This window comes from Mercenaria mercenaria, chromosome 9 (assembly GCF_021730395.1).
Source record: "Mercenaria mercenaria strain notata chromosome 9, MADL_Memer_1, whole genome shotgun sequence".
In the NCBI taxonomy this organism is placed as follows: Eukaryota; Metazoa; Mollusca; class Bivalvia; order Venerida; family Veneridae; genus Mercenaria; species Mercenaria mercenaria.
This window is the reverse complement of record NC_069369.1, coordinates 66,838,930-66,857,545: the sequence shown is the minus strand read 5'-3', so window position 1 is coordinate 66,857,545 and position 18,616 is coordinate 66,838,930. Positions and strand designations below refer to the sequence as shown.

The 18,616-nt window shown below is 36.0% G+C and overlaps 1 protein-coding gene across 1 annotated transcript; it reads left to right on the top strand.

Moving 5' to 3' along the window:
- The first annotated feature begins 9,930 nt into the window (after window positions 1-9,930).
- Window positions 9,931-11,945, top strand: LOC123548080 (uncharacterized). The gene is made up of 3 exons (XM_045335316.2): window positions 9,931-10,010; window positions 10,340-10,512; window positions 11,555-11,945. Exons 2-3 carry the CDS (start codon window positions 10,362-10,364, stop codon window positions 11,887-11,889), a joined length of 486 nt encoding a protein of 161 aa, XP_045191251.2. The 5' UTR covers window positions 9,931-10,010; window positions 10,340-10,361; the 3' UTR covers window positions 11,890-11,945.
- Window positions 11,946-18,616: the final 6,671 nt, after the last annotated feature.

Genomic DNA, 18,616 nt, shown 5'->3' with positions numbered 1-18,616 from the left:
CTAAGCCATTCTGTTTTGGTAAAAAACATGGCCGCCAGGGGGCGGGGCTTATTTTCCCTATATGGCTATATTGTAAATTTCAAAAATCTTCAAAACCACTCTGCAGATCTACATTAAACTTCACAGAAATGATCCTTGGATACCCCCCTATCAAATTTGCCCAAAGAATTGAAATCCATGCAGAACTGGTTGCCATGGCAACCGAAAGGAAAAACTTTAAAAATCTTCTTGTCCAAAACCACAGTAGCTAGGGCTTTGATATTTGGTATATGGCATCATCTAATGGTCCTCTACTAAATTAGTTCAAATTATCCCCCTAGGGTCAAATATGGCCCCGCCCTCGGGGATCATATGGTTTACATAGACTTATATAGGAAAAACTTTGAAAGTCTTCTTGTCCAAAACCACAGGGCTTAGGGCTTTGATATTTTGTACATAACATCATCTAGTGGTCCTCTACTAAAATTTTTCAAATTATCACCCTAGGTTTAAATATGGCCCCGCCCTTGGGGTCACATGGTTTATATAGACTTAAATTGGGAAGAACTTTGAAAATCTTCTTGTCCAAAACCACAGGGCCTAGGGCTTTGATATTTGGTATATGGCATCATCTAATGGTCCTCTCCTAAATTAGTTCAAATTATCCCCTTAGGGTCAAATATGGCCCCGCCCTCAAGGATCATATGGTTTACATAGACTTATATAGGAAAAACTTTGAAAGTCTTCTTGTCCAAAACCACAAGGCTTAGGGCTTTGATATTTTGTACATAACATGATCTAGTGGTCCTCTACTAAAAATTTTCAAATTATCCCCCTAGGTTTAAATATGGCCCCGCCCTGGAGGTCACATGGTTTATATAGACTTAAATTGGGAAAAACTTTGAAAACCTTCTTGTCCAAAACCACAGGGCCTAGGGCTTTGATATTTGGTATGTATTATCATCAAATAGTCCTCTACCAAGTTTGTTCAAAGTATCCCCCGAGGTTTAAATATGGCCCTGCCCCAGGGGTCACATGGTTAATACAGACTTGTATAGGGAAAAACTTTGAAAATCTTCTTGTCCAAAACTGCAGGGCCTAGGGCTTTGATATTTGGTATGTAGCATCATCTATTGGTCCTTTACCAAGTTTGTTTAAATTTATCCCCCTAGGGTCAAATATTGCCCCGCCCAGGCCCGGGTCACATGATAGGAAAAAACTTTAAAAATCTTGTCTGAAACCACAAGACCTAAACCTTTGATGTTTTTTATGTAGCATTGCCTAATGGTCCTCTACCAAGATTGTTCAAATTATTAACCTGGGGTGAAAAGAGGCCCTTCCCTGGGGGTCCATAGTTTTACATATACTTATATAGGAAAAACTTTAAAAATCTTCTTGTCTGAAACTGGAAGGCCTAGGCTTTTGATATTTGGTATGTTGCAATGCATAGTGGTCCTCTACCAAGATTATTCAAATCATGCCCCATAGTTGAAAAGAGGCCCCACCCAGGGTGTCCCAAGTTTTACATAGACTTGTATAGAATTTTTTTTTAAAAATCTTCTTGTCTGAAAGTTCAAGGACTAGGCCTTTGATATTTGGTATGTATGATTGCCTAGTTGATTTCTAACAAGATTGTTTAAATTATGCCCCTGGGGTGAAAAGAGGCTCCACCCGACCTACTTACTTGTCTTTTTAAGATACAGCCTTGCACACTGATCTTAAAACTGACTTTCAGTGACCATGAATATGACCTACTGACCTACTTCCTTAATATTTTAGCATCAGTTTGACATTTGATACATGTGGCTCATATTACTCAGGTAAGCGATCTAGGGTCATTATGTCCCTCTTGTTTCACAGACGTGTCCACTGATTTTTAGCTCACCTGAGCATGAAGTGTTTCGGGTGAGGTATTGTGATCGCTTACTGTCTATTTTCAGGACGCCCATCATCCACATCTTCCTTCAAACAACATCTGAAATTGGTTGAATTTGATAAAACTTAGCTTGGCTGTTCCTTGCGGGGTCAACTTTCAAAATGGTTCCACTTGGTTGCATATAGGGGCCGCCAGAGCTAAAAATTGAAACATTTTCAAACAACATCAACATCTCCTCCTAAACCACTGGTCTGATTTTGAAATAATTTCGCATAAATGGTCCTTATATAACCCTCTATCAAGATTGTTCAAATTGTTCTGATTTGTCAATAAAACAAGGCCGCTAGAGGGCATGGTCACTTTTTATACACCCAAAGGGACGTATTATGTTATGACGCTGGTGTCCGTCTGTCCGTTGGCAATTTTGTGTCTGCTCTGTAACTCTTGGACCCATTGAAGGATTTCAAACAAACTTGACACAGATGTTCTCCACATCGAGATGACGTGCAGAGCGCATGTTTCGGATGGCTCGCTTCAAGGTCAAGGTCACATTTAGGGATCAAAAGTCATATGACTTTGTTTCGTATCCACTCTGTAACTATTGAACTGCTTGAAGGATTTTAAAGAAACTTGGCACAAATGTTCACCACATCGAGTTGACGTGCAGAGCGCATGTTTCGGATGGCTCGTTTCAAGGTCAAGGTCGCATTTAGGGGTCAAAGTTCATATCACTTCGTTTCATGTTTTTATTTGGCAGATCCCTTTTTTGTTCACTTCCAACATTTTTGATTGAATTATTTCCCTTTTATGCTACTATAAATAGCTTATTTGTAATTTTTTTTTATTATTGGCAGTATGGAAAAACCGAGACTACTTTTCAGTGGTACAACATGTATGCAAAGAGCTATAAAAATAAATGTATTTTATAGTTCTTTAAAGGATGGTACCTCCATTTTTATGTGTATTTTGACATATCTGTACCTGGTAAAGATTTTTTTTCTGTGGACTTACAATTTTTTTTTTTTGAATTCCTTCCTTTTGTTGTTCCTGTCCTTTGGGCTTCAAAAGACGAGTTCTTTAAATTTTGCTCCCGTCCTCCTCTGATATAACCCTTAGGGTGTATTTTGCTTCACTTGGCGGAGCTCTTGTTCCTATATGTATTAAGTGGAATCTTTAAAAAATCTTGTATGAAACTGGTTCCCTGATTTTAAAATAATTTCACACAAATGCTCCTTGTGTGACCTACCAAGATTTTTCAAATTACTCCAATTCGTCAAAAACATGACCACCAGAGGACGTGGTCACTTTTTCCAATATGTATTTAGTGGAAACTTTAAGTCTTCTTTTATGAAACTGCAGTCTCAATTTTAAAATAATTTCACACAAATGGTCCTTGTGTGATCCTCTACCAATATTGTTCAATTATTTATTTGTCAAAAACACACGGCTGCCAGTGGGCGTGGTCATTTTTTCCCTATATTATATAGCTTTCACGCGCAGGCTTTGACTATTATTTTTATTCCTGAAAATCTGATGGCTATAATTTCAAAGTGGCCAGAGCTAGCACTGCTATATGTATAGTCAGAAACAGCAGTCCAACTTAAGAAAAAATACACAAATATTTCTTTGGTAGCCCTTCACGAAGATTGTACAATTATTCTGTTTCATCAAACACCATGGTCGCCAGGGAATGTGGTCGTTTTCCCTTTTCCGATGTAGTGGAAACTTCAAAAATCTTCTTGTTTGATATTGTCATATCACATCATTCCCCTAACGTCTAAATCCACCTCTCCCAGCCCCAGCACACACATACACATTATCTACCTGTATTTATTATGAAGATAATTTAAAAACAGTTTTGTCAGAAACAATTGGCACTATTCCTACCCACCAACCCACCTTGGTTATGTATCCCAAAGGTCAAGGTCATTCTTGAGACAGATATTGTAATGGTATTGGTTCAATTCTAAATTTAATTTTTTCTTCTTAACTACTGCCTAACACAAGGATTGGTCTTGGTAAAAGGCAGACATCTTTTGGTTAAGGGTCAGGTTACCCAAAGGTCCAGGTCGTTTGAGCTATTTTTTAATAGTGTTTCTTACAAATTTTTACTGCACGTTTCTCGACTTCTCTGTATCTTCTCAAATTAAACTGTGATTTCGAAATGAAAATTTGGTTAAAATTTTGCGCGCAACTTACTTTCAAAATGTATGTCAGGAATAACAGAAACTAATCACAATGCTTCCCAGTCATTAAACATACTGAAATAATCAAGTTAGGTAACTCTTGCTTGATTGTTATACAAATTACTGCTCTTTGCAACTAACCATCAAGCTGAATCTCAGTAACGACTGAAACTACACACAAAACATTCTTCTCATCAAAGGTACACGAAAGAGAACTCTTGGTTGAATGAATTCAAATTAAGGACCTCATTTGTCTCAGAAAATTTGGTTAGTGTTATCATTGCCATGGTAAAATATTAATTAGTAATATAAATTGTAAAAAGAAACCATTTAAAGTTGTTGATTAGTTGCGCATGCTGTTTGTTTCTATTGCATTCTAAAGGCTATATACCAGTAAAAGAAATTGTTCTTTGTTTCATATAAAATTCAGCTCTACTTCATATCAATTTTAACTCGGTCGTAGACCTATTTTCCACAAGATAACCATACATTTGCTTCAAGAAAACGAAAAGAAAAAGGGGTGTTGAATAGTATGCAGTGAAATGTAAGTCAGCTGAAGTCGGGTACCCTCATCTTGCCGCATTTCAGAAAGCGGTCCGCAGAATAATCACCTCGAAAACACGCGGATATAAGCATGAAAAGTGTCTTATTTTATGTAAAATACATTCCACGAGTGAAATAATTTCAACTTGGACCCCGGTTTACGCGCAAATGCGCGAAAAATGGAAAAATTAGGATCTATTTATTAGGGACTAATTTTGACCGAATTACTGCTATATAACCTACAGCTTTCATTCTGTTCTGCCTATAAGGGGGCAAAGAGTTTTACAGATACTAATAATGTAGATTGCCTCGCGTTCAAATTTCAGGACGAACTAAACCCTCGTGCTAAAACTTCAAGGCGTACAAAAACTTTCTTTGTAACAATTTGAGTCTTTTCAAACCACAGTAGGGGATTTGTCCGCCATGAATTAAAGACGGTGGATGGGAGTTGGGCTGTCCACTTCATTAAAAATCGGTTGCAAGGATTTTATCTGACCGACGTATTATACGCACATGTTTTGCCTTTTGTACACGTGTAAAAACGATTAAAATATCCACGTTCTCTTCGTAAATTACATAATATCTTCTCATAAAGATACAAACGATCCATTGTATAGCATAATGTTTAATCCGTCAGTCCTCACCGCCTCTCTGTACATTGAACTTCGTAAGATAAATGACACAAAAACAAGCGATTAATCAAATTAAACCACATTACCATCAATTTTTTTTGCTACGCAGAAAGTCGGTTCTAATTGTTTATCATAAAAGTATATGTGCCACTTTTAAGACAAGAGGGAGGTGAAATAAGTTGTTGTTGGGCTTTAAGTCGCACTTACAGTTAAGATCAGAAACACAGGTGCCCCTTCGGGCATTATTTCTGACACGTGCAGATACCTGGCTAGAACTTGTCCACCTTAGCGAGCCAGCTGTGTTGTTTTCTAACATGAAATAAGGCGCCACCAGTCCTGGCAAAGTCATTACCCACCGCAAAGTAGTCGGCGACCTGACCCACTAGGCTAAGGAGGGTCCAGGTTATATATTGCACTAACGAACAAAGAAACCTTTTCACTGATCTTCTTGTCGATCTGTTAAGAATTGAATAATCATGGACTGTCTCATTAACCAGATGGTAAAATGTTAAGGCCAAAAGAAATGAACATATTTTTTTTTCAACAAATTCACTTTTCCTTCTCGTGTGCGGTTAGAAATAGAAAAGAGTACAATAAACAGCACTTCTCTCCAATATCAATGCGTTCGACAGTCTGCACAAATTTACTTTTGTGAATCTTCTTTTTTTCTGTACATGCACAATGTCCGACTGCCATACTAAATTGACTCTTTGTACGGAACCAAATACAAGCTGACCCATTTCCGTAAGTTTCTTACAAAAGTGCTGAGCGTTAAATGTAAAAATGTATGAACGTACATATTGCAAATGCATTATTTGTACATGTAAGAATACTACTTAAGCTTCAATATCAGCAGTGTTGCCACTGTCCATTTAACAATATCTGTAGTCCTATCAGCATTATTGATAGGGTATTGCAATAGCCCTTTTACATTTTGCAACAGCCTAATGCAGAAGCCCTTATACTTTTTACAATAGTGTATTGCGATAGCCCTTTCACCGGTAACAACATTGTATTACAATAGCCCTTTTGCCTTTTACAACAGTGTATTGCAATAGCCCTTTTACCTGTTACAACAGTGTATTGCAATTGCCATTTTACCTGTTACAACAGTCTATTGCAACAGCTCTTTTGCCTTTTACAACAATGTATTGCAATAGCCCTTTTACTTATTACAACAGTCTATTGCAATAGCCATTTTGCCTTTTACAAAAGTGTATTACAATAGTCCTTTTACCTGTTACAACAGTGTGTTGCAATAGCTAGCCATTTTACCTATAACAGCCGTCCATTGCAATAGCCCTTTTGCCTATAACAACAGTCTATTACAATAGCCCTTTTACCTATAACAACAATCCATAGCAATAGCCCTTTTACCTATAACAACAGTCCATTGCAATAGCCCTTTTACCTACAACAACAGTCTATTGCAATAGTCCTTTTACCTATAACAACAATCCATTGCAATAGCCCTTTTACCTATAACAACAGTCCATTGCTATAGCCCTTTTACCTATAACAACAGTCTATTGCAATAGCCCTTTTACCTATGGCAACAGTCCATTGCAATAGCCCTTTCGCCTTTAACAAAAGCCTATTGCAATAGCCCTTATACTTGTTACAACAGTCTATTGTAGTAGCCCTGAAACTAAATTGTATTGCAATAGCCCTTTCAGCGGTAACTACAGTAAACTGCAATAACCCTGTTACATGTTACAACAGTCTATTGCAATAGCCCTTATACTTTTTACAATAGTGTATTGCAGTAGCCATTTTACTTGTTACAAAAGTGTATTGCAATAGCCATTTTACCTTTTACAAAAGTTTATTACAATAACCCTTAAACCTTTTACAATACTATATTGTAACAGCCTTTTCACCTATTGCAACAGTCTGTTGCAACAGCCCTTTCACGTGTTACAACAGTACACTGTAATTACCCTTTTACCTGTTACAATAGTCTATTGCAGCAGCCTTTATTCTGTTTACAACAGACAGTATGTTGTAATAACCATTTTACCTCATACAACAGTATATTGTAATAACACTTTCACCTGTTACAACAGTATATTGTAATGACACTTTCACCTGTAACAACAGTATACTTGTATTGTAATAAAGTTTTCACCTGCTACAACGGTATATTGTAATAACCCTTTCACCTGTTACAGCAGCATAGTGTAATAACCTCTTGACCGCTTACAACACACCCATTAAATGCAAAAAGGTACCATAACTTTCTTTAATTATCAGCACCTGGTACATTTTTGCATTTAGAGGACGAACAGTATACCTTTCAGCCGTTACATCAGTATATTGTAATATTAAAACCTTTCAGCCGTTACAACAGTATATTGTAATAAACCTTTCAGCTATTACAACAGTGTATTGCAATAACCCCTTCACCTGTTACAACAGTATAATTATTTAAATAGTAAAATGTATCTCACAAGTTACATCTAGAACAATAGACAGCTGATAGGTTTTAATGTGGAACGCAGAAGCTGTCTTGTGTTGGGACATTTCATGTTATCATGTCTGAGCGTGGTACATAAAAAACACTGTTTTGACAAGTTTACATCACTCTTTGACATGATAACATAGCATTTTAACATGAGAAGACACTGTTTTTACAAATGAAAGCAACTTTTTGACAAGATAACATAATAGCACACTCGGTAGACAAAATCTAACGATTCTTTACAAGAATTCATAGCTTTTTAACATAATACCTCACTACAAACAAGATACTTAGACATGATTACATGACTAGTTAACATGATAAGACACTATTTAGACAAGTTAACATCACAACTTGACATGATAACATAGCTTTTTAACATAATAAGACGTTGCTTCGACAAGATAACATTGAGCACTGTTTTGACAAGTCAACATCTTGCTCTGACATGATAACATGAAATGTCCTGACATAAGACAGGTGTGGCGTTCCATATTTTGAATCCAAGACAATGCGTATGTTCTCCGTGATGACTAGTTGTCACCCACCCCTACTTCGTGTGCTACTTGAATAAAGCATGTTAATATTGCTAGTTCAGCTGTATATATTCATATTATGAGTAGATAAACTAAATAGCACCCCACCCTCCCTCTCAATATACCAGACCAATTAGGGCAAAGTGCATAGCAGTACAATACGAGCGCGCATGCCACAGCAAGTCCACTAACCCAATGAGATTGTTTGTTTGTAGCTTATTTATAGTCGCCATCGGTAACAAATATAGGCGACTCCTCCAGAAGACTATTAGTAATTTTAATAGGAGGATAGTGCAAGATACAGAAGACGCTCCAATTCCAGAAGCTTCCTTGGTTCTTAAGCGTGCCAGGCGTAAAGCACCCATACACGAGACTCTTATTTTAGACTCTTTGGAGGAGCGGGGACTCGAACTCACGATCCCTGGTTTCGGGGACTCGAACTCACGATCCCTGGTTTCGTAGTCACAGTGTTACCACTGGACCACTGCGTCCGCTCATCCCAATGAGATTAGTTTCGATGCTGCTTTATATACACATTCGAATTTTACTACACATTCGTACTGGTTCAGTATTTGCATATATACTCAAATATTGTTTTCATGTCTAACAAATCAACAGTGACATTTCAGTCTTTTTAACTGATTGGGACCAAAGAAGCTATATTTTCTCTCTCTGAAAGCTAACTGGATCTCGAGGATACACTGAATATATAGAGATAGTTTGCATTAAGGGATATAATTAAATTCAGAACAGTTGGCTTTCTCGTACGTGAGATCCGCTAGGAATCAAGTTCGCATTATAAATTATTATTATTATATTGTACTATTTATTTGACCTGTCACAGCTTGTTCCCGGCTTTCCTTATATTCTGTTCACACCTCTATAAGATTAACATGAAAGTCAGAAACATGTTTTTACAGTTCAAATAAATAGTACAATACGTAGATCCAGATAGAATTTATACGAACTAAATCACCACCATCATATACCAGACCAATTACGGCAAAGCGCTTAGCAGTACAAACGAACGCGCACATGCCATAGCAAGTCCACTAATCCAATAAGATTAGTTTCGATACTGCTTTATATGCACACTCTAATTGTACTACACATTCGCACTGGTTTCAACATTTGCATATATACCCAAATCTCTGTTTTCATGTGTCACAATTCAGCTTGCACAGCTTGTACAACTTGTTCTAATCGTTTGTACTGCTAGGCGCTTTGCCGTAATCGGTCTGGTATATTGTGGTAGTTATATAAATTCTATCTACTTATAATAATAATTTATACTGCGAACTTGTATCCTAGCGGATCTCAGGTTTGGAAAAGTCAACTGTCCTGAATTTAATTATGCTGTTGAAAAAAAAAATGTTATAATCAACAAACGAACAACCTTGCAAGAGCCATTTGATTATTTCAAGACGACTGTCCATAAAATCGACCATTATCATTTTTTTCTTACGCTACGATACGACCGATCTCTACACCAGTACAAGTTATAGCACAAAATGTTGGGGGAATTTAAAGCAGTACAAACAATTGTTTCAACCAAAGTTCATGGTTACCACGTTCCATAGTCCAAGAAGAAGGTTCTTCTACAAGATATGAAATAAAACAAATTTACTAATCGGTAAGTAATTTTACCTCCAAATGACCATAGAAGCAATTATTTATTTACATTCGTTTCGACGATTTTTTTCAAAGTCAGTACGTCATAAAACGTACATTTGTTGAATGTTAAGTTAGTAGATAGTAATTTGTATTCTACGGGAGTACTGATAACATTTTTTCGAGGTATTTAAAATATTATTTGATGTTAAGAATGACTTTTATGCACTAGTATTTTACATGTTAAAATAAAAATTGTTCAAGTAGCGATTTATCATTATATTTTTTTTTCAGTATGTTATTCAAAATGTTGTTTTCAAGTTATAAATCTATAAGGAAAATTACGTTTACAAAATTAATCGTATAAATATTCCCATCGATTGTAGACACAAAGTATGCAATATCATATTTATTACATATTCAATAGGGGAATAAAGGGAATTTATCTCCAAATGCCAACATATAAATATGGTCCAATATTACAAGCGCACACATGTGTTTATTCTTTATTGCAGACGACTTTCGACCGCTGCAGTTATGAACAGGAAGCGACTTGCGGCAATCCTGATATTATTGATTGTTCACAGTCTGTATGGGCCATGTTGTAGCCAGAGCTATGGCCGTCATCATCACCATCACCATGACGATTATAGTAGGCGTGGCGGCGGAGGAGTATTGAGCGGGCTGGGTAACCCGAACATTATTCCTATTATTGTTAATTTTAACTCAATGCACATCATATACAGTAACCATCTACACAATCACGGAATATTAGAAAACAAACTTACTTTTGCAAATATTTTATTAAACAATAAATTATTTAAGGAAGATGTAGTCTTTTTATATGAAAGGATGACATATATTAAAATAGGTGCAAAACGAGCATGGTGACTTCTTAAAGCCAATGCAATTCATTCTAGCTGGACTATTCGAAGAACAGGTTGAGCTCGCGATTGGCTAAGCTCGTAATTGAAAAACTACTTGTGGGAATGGGTTGAAACTTCACTCACTTGTTTGCTATTCATACTCACAATCAGTGTTGTGCCTCTTTTTTCGTCTTGTTTCTGATTATGAATTTTTGTGTAATCTTGTATCTCAGTAATACACTTTTTACTGTGATGAAATGACATGCAATGCACAGGTTCCATAACTATATATTTTTTTTTATAAAAAGCTCTATTCTTTTTTTGTATGTAAGCTCATATCTCGATAACAACTAGTAGAACTAGATTGAAACTCCACATACTTTATAACTGTAATAATCTGACATGCAATGTACATGCCGTTCCATATCCTTATTTTGCCCCTTTTGACATAGTCAATGTTTTGTAAAATTTTTTGTTTATAAGCTGGTTATGCCCTTTACGACTTTGCAGTTTTGTTAAGGTTTTGTATCCATGGATTAAATCTTCACACCCGTTTTACTGCAATGATCCGACATTCAAAAAAAAAATAGGTTCCGTATTATTGTCTGGCCTTTATATTAAGTTATGACCTTTCTTCCGAGCAAATTTAAATTTAAATTTTGTTAGTAAGCTGGCATCTCATTAAGTACAATCATATGAGGAAACTCTATGACTCTTTCTTACGACTAAGCAAATGTGTTGCCCCCTTTGTACTTGTTTTGTCAATGTTGTATCCATTAAGCAAACCTTTTGAATAGGTGAGCGATCATGTCCGACAAATTTTGTTGTTTTCTATCATATAGTGATGAAGAATAATATTTACAGGGACCGTCTTAGGAATTGCTGGTGCAGGCTTGCTAGCAGGTGCTATTACAAGGGGAGTAACTCGTGGATTTTCTGGTGGAGGATTTGCATACCCTGCTGCCTACCCACAACCCGTGGTTCCTGTTGCATACCCGGCAACTACATATCCCGGCGACGGGTATGTAGATCCATACTATTCAGGGGGTATCCGGACCATGTATAGACAACCATACGTTGGTGGTACGGCTTACGGCGGATCACCGATTGTAGGTGGTACGGCCTACGGTGGAGCATATCCAGGAGCTGTGGGCAGAGTGAGAACTGTGTCAGATACTTTATACCAAAATGTATATTAACTGATATTTGATTTCATTAGGTCAATTGATTAAATAAAATCCCTGGAATAAAATAATATTTGTTTTTTTTTTCTAAACAGATATCAATATATTCCCGCTGAAAAAAATGTAATTGTGCTAACAGATCATATTTCTCAGTATTATCACTACAATAAATGCTAAATCTTACGTATAGTACTGGTTCTGATGATAAACCCGGACAGATGATAAAGTCGACCACCTTAGAATTATTCAATTGCAATCGGTTATTTATATAATTAAACACTCCATCTAATAGCAACCACTTACAACAACAACTGGTGTAAACAAAAACAAAATTGGTAAATATTCTGTATAAATAAATGACTTACATTTATCTGAATAACAAAATATTTATCCAAAATTACTGGGGAAGAGGGGTGCATTTTTACGCATGCTCGCTGTCAACACGTGAAGGCCTGACATTGGGTCACTTTTCATTATTTGATCCGGAATGACTGTTGCAACATTTTTGGGAAAGTTTCAAAATAATACTATGAGGAAAATTTTGTAAATGACAAAGTGGTCGAATTTATCATCAGCCAACGTTCGTACGGTACCCATTTTACGTACCCCTTTCAGGGCCTCACTTCATGTGAGTTTGCTTACTAAATATAAATTTGAATTATGTAAAGTTTTCAGCAAATGTTAAGCTTTATTTTGATACCAACCATTGATAACAATTTGCAGAAATAAAAATCTTACAGGTAAAAAACCTCAGCTTTTGTCCGGGTTTATCATCAGTACCAGCAGAGTGCAGCAGTATGTGATTATTAAAAGGGAATGTGTTTGGGACACCAGACAAAAGAGTACAACGAACACCACACAGAACGGTTTTCACAAAGAATATTTTGTAAATGAAGGTGGTTTTGTGGTTTAGACCGCTTTGTGATGAACCGTCCTAACACTTGTACTTAACTGTGCTATGTCTGTCATATAATATGTCATGTTAATCAAACAGTGCACAACCTGTCCATTCCTTTTATAAGTGGAAAAAATGAATGTATTTTGGGTGACAACACAATTTTTTTCGTGTAGAATGCTCTTACTCTTAACTAATGTCAACCGGATATTGTTCGGACCTAAGACATAATAACAGGCGTAATAAAAATTAAAGATATTATACAAGAGGCAAATGTAAGATACTATTTAGATATGGATTAAAGGGCCTGACGCTTTTAAGTATGATGATATATGTCTAATAATTAAAACAGTGTTCAATGTCCTTTAAGAATGAAAAAGAAATTGACACTACTCTGATAGTTACTGCCAAAACAGTTACCCTCGGACCAGATCTACAAACAGTGTCTTTCCACACACTTTGGCATAATCACGTATTTGCGCATACCATTACTAGAGTCGACAACATTCTGGCGCTGTTCACATGCGCAATATATGCACCACAGACAAAGCAAATCTTCCGTCATGAGGCGTTATTACGGCGTATTTCGCCATGCTATGAGAACTACATGTATACCAAAATTGAAGGTTAGAGGGAAATTCATATACAAAATACTAAACCGTATTTAATCAGTTTCAGGTGGAATGTTCAAAGTTCTTGGTCATTCTCGCTTATTAGGGCCTAACTCCTCTGCGATCTATTAAAAGTTTAAATATGTAGATGTCATTGATGATCCAGTGTCAAGATATGAGATGTATGACACAGAGATGTGCCAACGTCGTTTATATTTTGAGCAATGGAATGGGCTCTTTTATGTTAAATCTGCACGATGCTGGTGAGATCTATATATCGAATATCATATATAAATTTTTCCTCCGGCTACCTCGTGTCAATAAATTGTACAGCAATGCTTTTCAAAGGATTTAAATTATGAGCCCAATAACTATATAACAGCACACAACTAATGATGTTCAGCTTAACATTCAATAGGCTGGAATTATTATACTTTACTGGTCTTCTTGTTGAAGTTCCCGTCAGACGATGTCTTTGAATCAACAACATACGTACCAGTTCTATCGCACGGATGCTCAGTCTATGTCTTTCTTATTAAGCTGCAGCTGATAAATTAGGCTATGATGCTCAGTTCACATATACTATCATCTAGAGCATTCAACGACCGATAAAGGTATAAACAATATCTCGCAGCTGTACTTTGACAATAATGCTAAACCTCATATGTGTTTAAACAAGACTCTTCTCTGTCTAAATAGCTGCTCAACGTGTCAATGATCATCAAATCATGAACCCTTTAGGCAGCCAAGGAGAACACCAAACGTAATCACAAACAGCTGTTTGCCGAATTACTGCCGCAGTGATGAATACAGAATTTAAACATGCAATATGCATACATAAATATAACATATTCAGGAATTGAGGAAGAAACGATTCTAGTTACGGGGTAATTAGATACGTTATTTACCGTATAGATGACAAGTTATGTGTGTAATATTGATTAGGGTATTAATGTCAGTTTACACCAGTGGTAAAATACTTGTCACTATGCACTGGCACAGCAGTCTGGAAGTAGACGATGATTTGCAATTCCTTCCAGTTAACAACTCTGATTTGTTCTATTGGGTAGCAAGCTATTACAAGTTTTAAATCCAGTATCGATATTTTTTGTTATTGCAAATTATAAAACAGACACAATAATAGTCTTATATTTCAATACTAAACAACAAACATTGATTAACACAACACTTACAAAATTACAGAAAAAAATAATACCTTATTGCATTTACATAGGCGTAGGAGCGGGGGGGGGGGCAGCGGGGGCCAGCCCCCCCCCCCCCCCCCAAAGCTAGGAGAGGGGGAGGGCAAAGTATAGTTTGGCCCCCGAATATTTTGGAAAAGAGATATAAATTGCAGTCTAATATAACATTTTCTTAGCATCATATAATTCTTTTTAACCCAATTTCTGATTTGCATTTGGCCTCCCCTTGTATTCTGACTAAAAATGTCTGTTTCCGTAGTGCGAGTACTGAAATCTGTACGCGCCACGCCAAGAATTGCTTACATTTTATAAAAATAATATATCATTGAGCGCAATCACTACAGTTTCGGTTTGAGCGTCTGCAAAATCAATGTAGGCCTAACTATTAAGCCTGTTTACGCATGTAAACGTTATGTATTTTTTTTGTTTTTCATTGTTCATTCAAGGGAAATGATATTTCCACAACTTTATACCACAATTAGACAAATGCAGTGCTAATTGATTGTATGTCCAGGGCTTCAACAGAAGAATGTAAAAAAATGACACACTTGATAAGAACAATACATAATATGACTGATTAAGACAGTTCAGTGCCTCGTATGTGTATCATCAGAATAACTCAATGATTGCTAAAACATAAAGGTTTGAGGGGCCTATGGCCCAATTAATCCCTGTACAAGGCTTTGAGTTTTTGTCACGAATAATGCACCGAGGATACCTTGCCGCTACCCCCCCCCCCCACCACACACACAAACCGCCGGTCGCCCCCCCCCCCCCCCCCCCAAAGTTAAACTCGCTCCTACGCCCATGATTTAATTTAGTTGAGCTAAGTGTGGCCAATATCTTACAACACATTTCCCTAATAAAATTTATAAGAAGGTCCTAGAAAAGCAATGATTGGCAAGCAGAAATAATATTAGACTCAGTTTGAATGCGTTTTTGCACGAGGGGAAATGGAAAGTGCAAAACCCCTCATGGCCCCTTACACAGTCTTAGGCAGAATTTTGTTACTCTGATATTGAATGTTCCCCATGATACCAAAATCAATTTATATAATATTCAGTTTAACCGAATCAAGGTTAAACTCTTTACTTGGCAAAAATGACTCTCCTTATACACCATACCTTCACGTGACCAAGGAATTCTGGGTCAGGTATATAAACGCCCGTCTCGCCAGATTCCAGTCTTTTCGATTCTGAGTCCACTGAACGAGGTAGAGTCATTGATACTTTAAACAAAAATGTTAGTTTAAAAACTTCTTAAGGCTTAATATTTTCTTTTTAAACAATCATTGATTAATTTAAAACGTTGGTCTTATACATCTATTATTATTTTACGGATCTAAAATGCGGGATCACATGTGCTGGTGAGCACATGTGAAATATTGAAGGATAATAACCTTGTCTATCTAATTTTAGATGATCACATATCATAATGGATGAATTTTAAAAACATGTTATCAATTATTTATAAATATTTTATTGCATGTATACATCTAGATCTTGATCTATAAATAAATAATAGAATTTATGGTTATTATCAAATACAACTTACGTTTTAAGTGGATGACTAAAGATATAAATTAACGGACACAGATATAATACAAAAAATACAAACCAAAAATAAATGATGTTCCGTATACGGCAATAAAAACCCTCAAAAGCCAGTATTTATAGTTTCTATTACTAGAGTCAATGCTTCTTCTAGTATAATTCTGTTGTAGTGCAGGAGCACCAAGTCGCATTCATTTACTGGTATATTCAATGAAATGGGGGACTCATCTGTCACAAACGAAATTTCAAAAAGGTAACATCCAAAATCTCAGTGTTTCTACACAGGAGGCTCTCGTCATAATTCTAAAAATGGCTCGTTATGAGGTAGGGTTTCAAGAAGTCAAGTTGTGCTGTCTTTGGACAGTTTGTGGTTTTTATGAAATATTATCTCTTCCGGTTACCTCTTTCTGCAATACTGTATTGCAGATATTATAACCTTCTTGGTAACTAATGTATATAGTTTGAGAGGGTGGTGCTAATCAGTTTACGCCTGATCTTGTCTGGTATAATAATAGATTTTTTTTAGATCCATTTCTTAAGTTGTGCACCTTTGTGCCAATATTGCCGATCATCTTTTGTTTTCTTTTCTTACGGCAGATTTTAGGCTTATTAATGTTAGAAAATTAGGTCAAGATTAGCACCATCAGCTCAGGTTTTAACATTAGTTAGATATGCTATGCAATATGGTTGTAAATACTATTATAACAGTCTCTTATAATTCTGTATTAGAATGGTCTTGCAATTTTTAATTGTATAACTACTGCTGTTTTTATGAATGTATATGCAAGAATGAGACTATAATAAAGAATATAATAATAATAAATATGAAACAATTACATTCGACTTATTTATTTTTCAGCTGAACCTGTTCAGTGGTAGTCAGTTATTTGAAGCAAAACAATACTAAATTATCAGAAGTAATAAGTTTATTTGTGGGGAAACATGTGAATATTTGTACATAAATTCAATTTTGAGACGGATGCTAGTGATTCTGAAAACCTTCTGAAACAATGCACATTTCCTCATACTTTATAGGAAAGTATTTTAAGACAACTTCGCTAATTTCTTACAAATAAATAACGCGCAAAATGTTATATTTTGCGAAAATGCCGACCGACTGTTTTCTTTTGCGAAAATAAAACGCGATTCGTCCTGAACTAAGTGTCACTTAGATCACAGATCCGTTGCCTCGAAAATCTTTCCTCCGTGTGTGTCTATTAAAAGTCATTCCATATCAAATATATTTATAGAACGTTCCGCACAATCACAATGGTAGTATGCACATAAACCTAAATTTGCACATCACTTAGATGTTACATTGTCAGCCATTAACAAATATGCTGTGCTAATTTATTGGATAGAACTACTTGCACTTCTTTGATCGGACTAGCAACTATAGACAAACGGCCTGAGGACATAGCTGCATAGGTTATAGATCTTAATGATGCATCAGACCTCCAGATTTAAGTGTAGCTCCTCTGCATATTTTAACGTTAAAATAGTGATATGTTTTTTAGGAGCGAACTTTGCCCAGTCACCTTGAACGACTTTCTATGGCTACCGATGGGCTACACAAAACGGTACCTAATATTGGCAAGGCCTATACATTTACCTGTATTATGATAGTTGGTAACCCGAAATTTCGAGTTACTAAATAACATACACCTGGTGTTAATGCTCTGCCGCTGTCCACATGTACGAAATGACTGTTTTAGTTCATTTACCGTACATATATTATCTGAAGTCGTATAAATATTGTCAATAATATTGTTTGCGAAAAATTAGAAACAGATTCCTGTTTCAGGCCTAATCGTGCATCGAAGAATTCCGAGTATGTGAAATAACAGAACAGAACAGAATAGATATTAATTTATAATACATAGATAGCACTCTGTGTTTCCTAAACCTTATTTAACAAATTAACTGTATAATTATTCCATTTTACACTACAGTCAAACCTGTCTCCTTGGGAGAGCCAAAATGTGGTCTTTACTGGGAGGTTGTCTTTATTCACAGGTTAAAATACACTGTAAATGTAAAAATGTAAAATGTAAAAATGGGAAACAAAACATGTGGTGGTCTCTGTTCAGAGGTTTTCTTTAACACAGGTTTGACAGTATTGCCAAAGAATGGCCGCCCATTTTTCGTCATCAATGAATATGATGTTATTTTTTTCTAGCACATTGGAAACAAATATATGAAAATGAAAATACAGTTTACTAATGACTCCGTTTGCTTTAATAATTTTTCTGCCCTCTTTTTCTGCCCACTTACTCAATCTGTTAGTAAATTAACAATGACGATCCCATGATAATAAGTAATAAATAATAGTTACTTAAAGATATTACGGTATCAAATCTGTCCCTTCTCTTATATCAAATCATCACATGCAATATTTTTTTTTTAAATAATAGGGTGATTTATGACCCCGCTTACGAAGACCTGTTGGTTTATCGATTTTTTTTCAACTGGAAATAAATC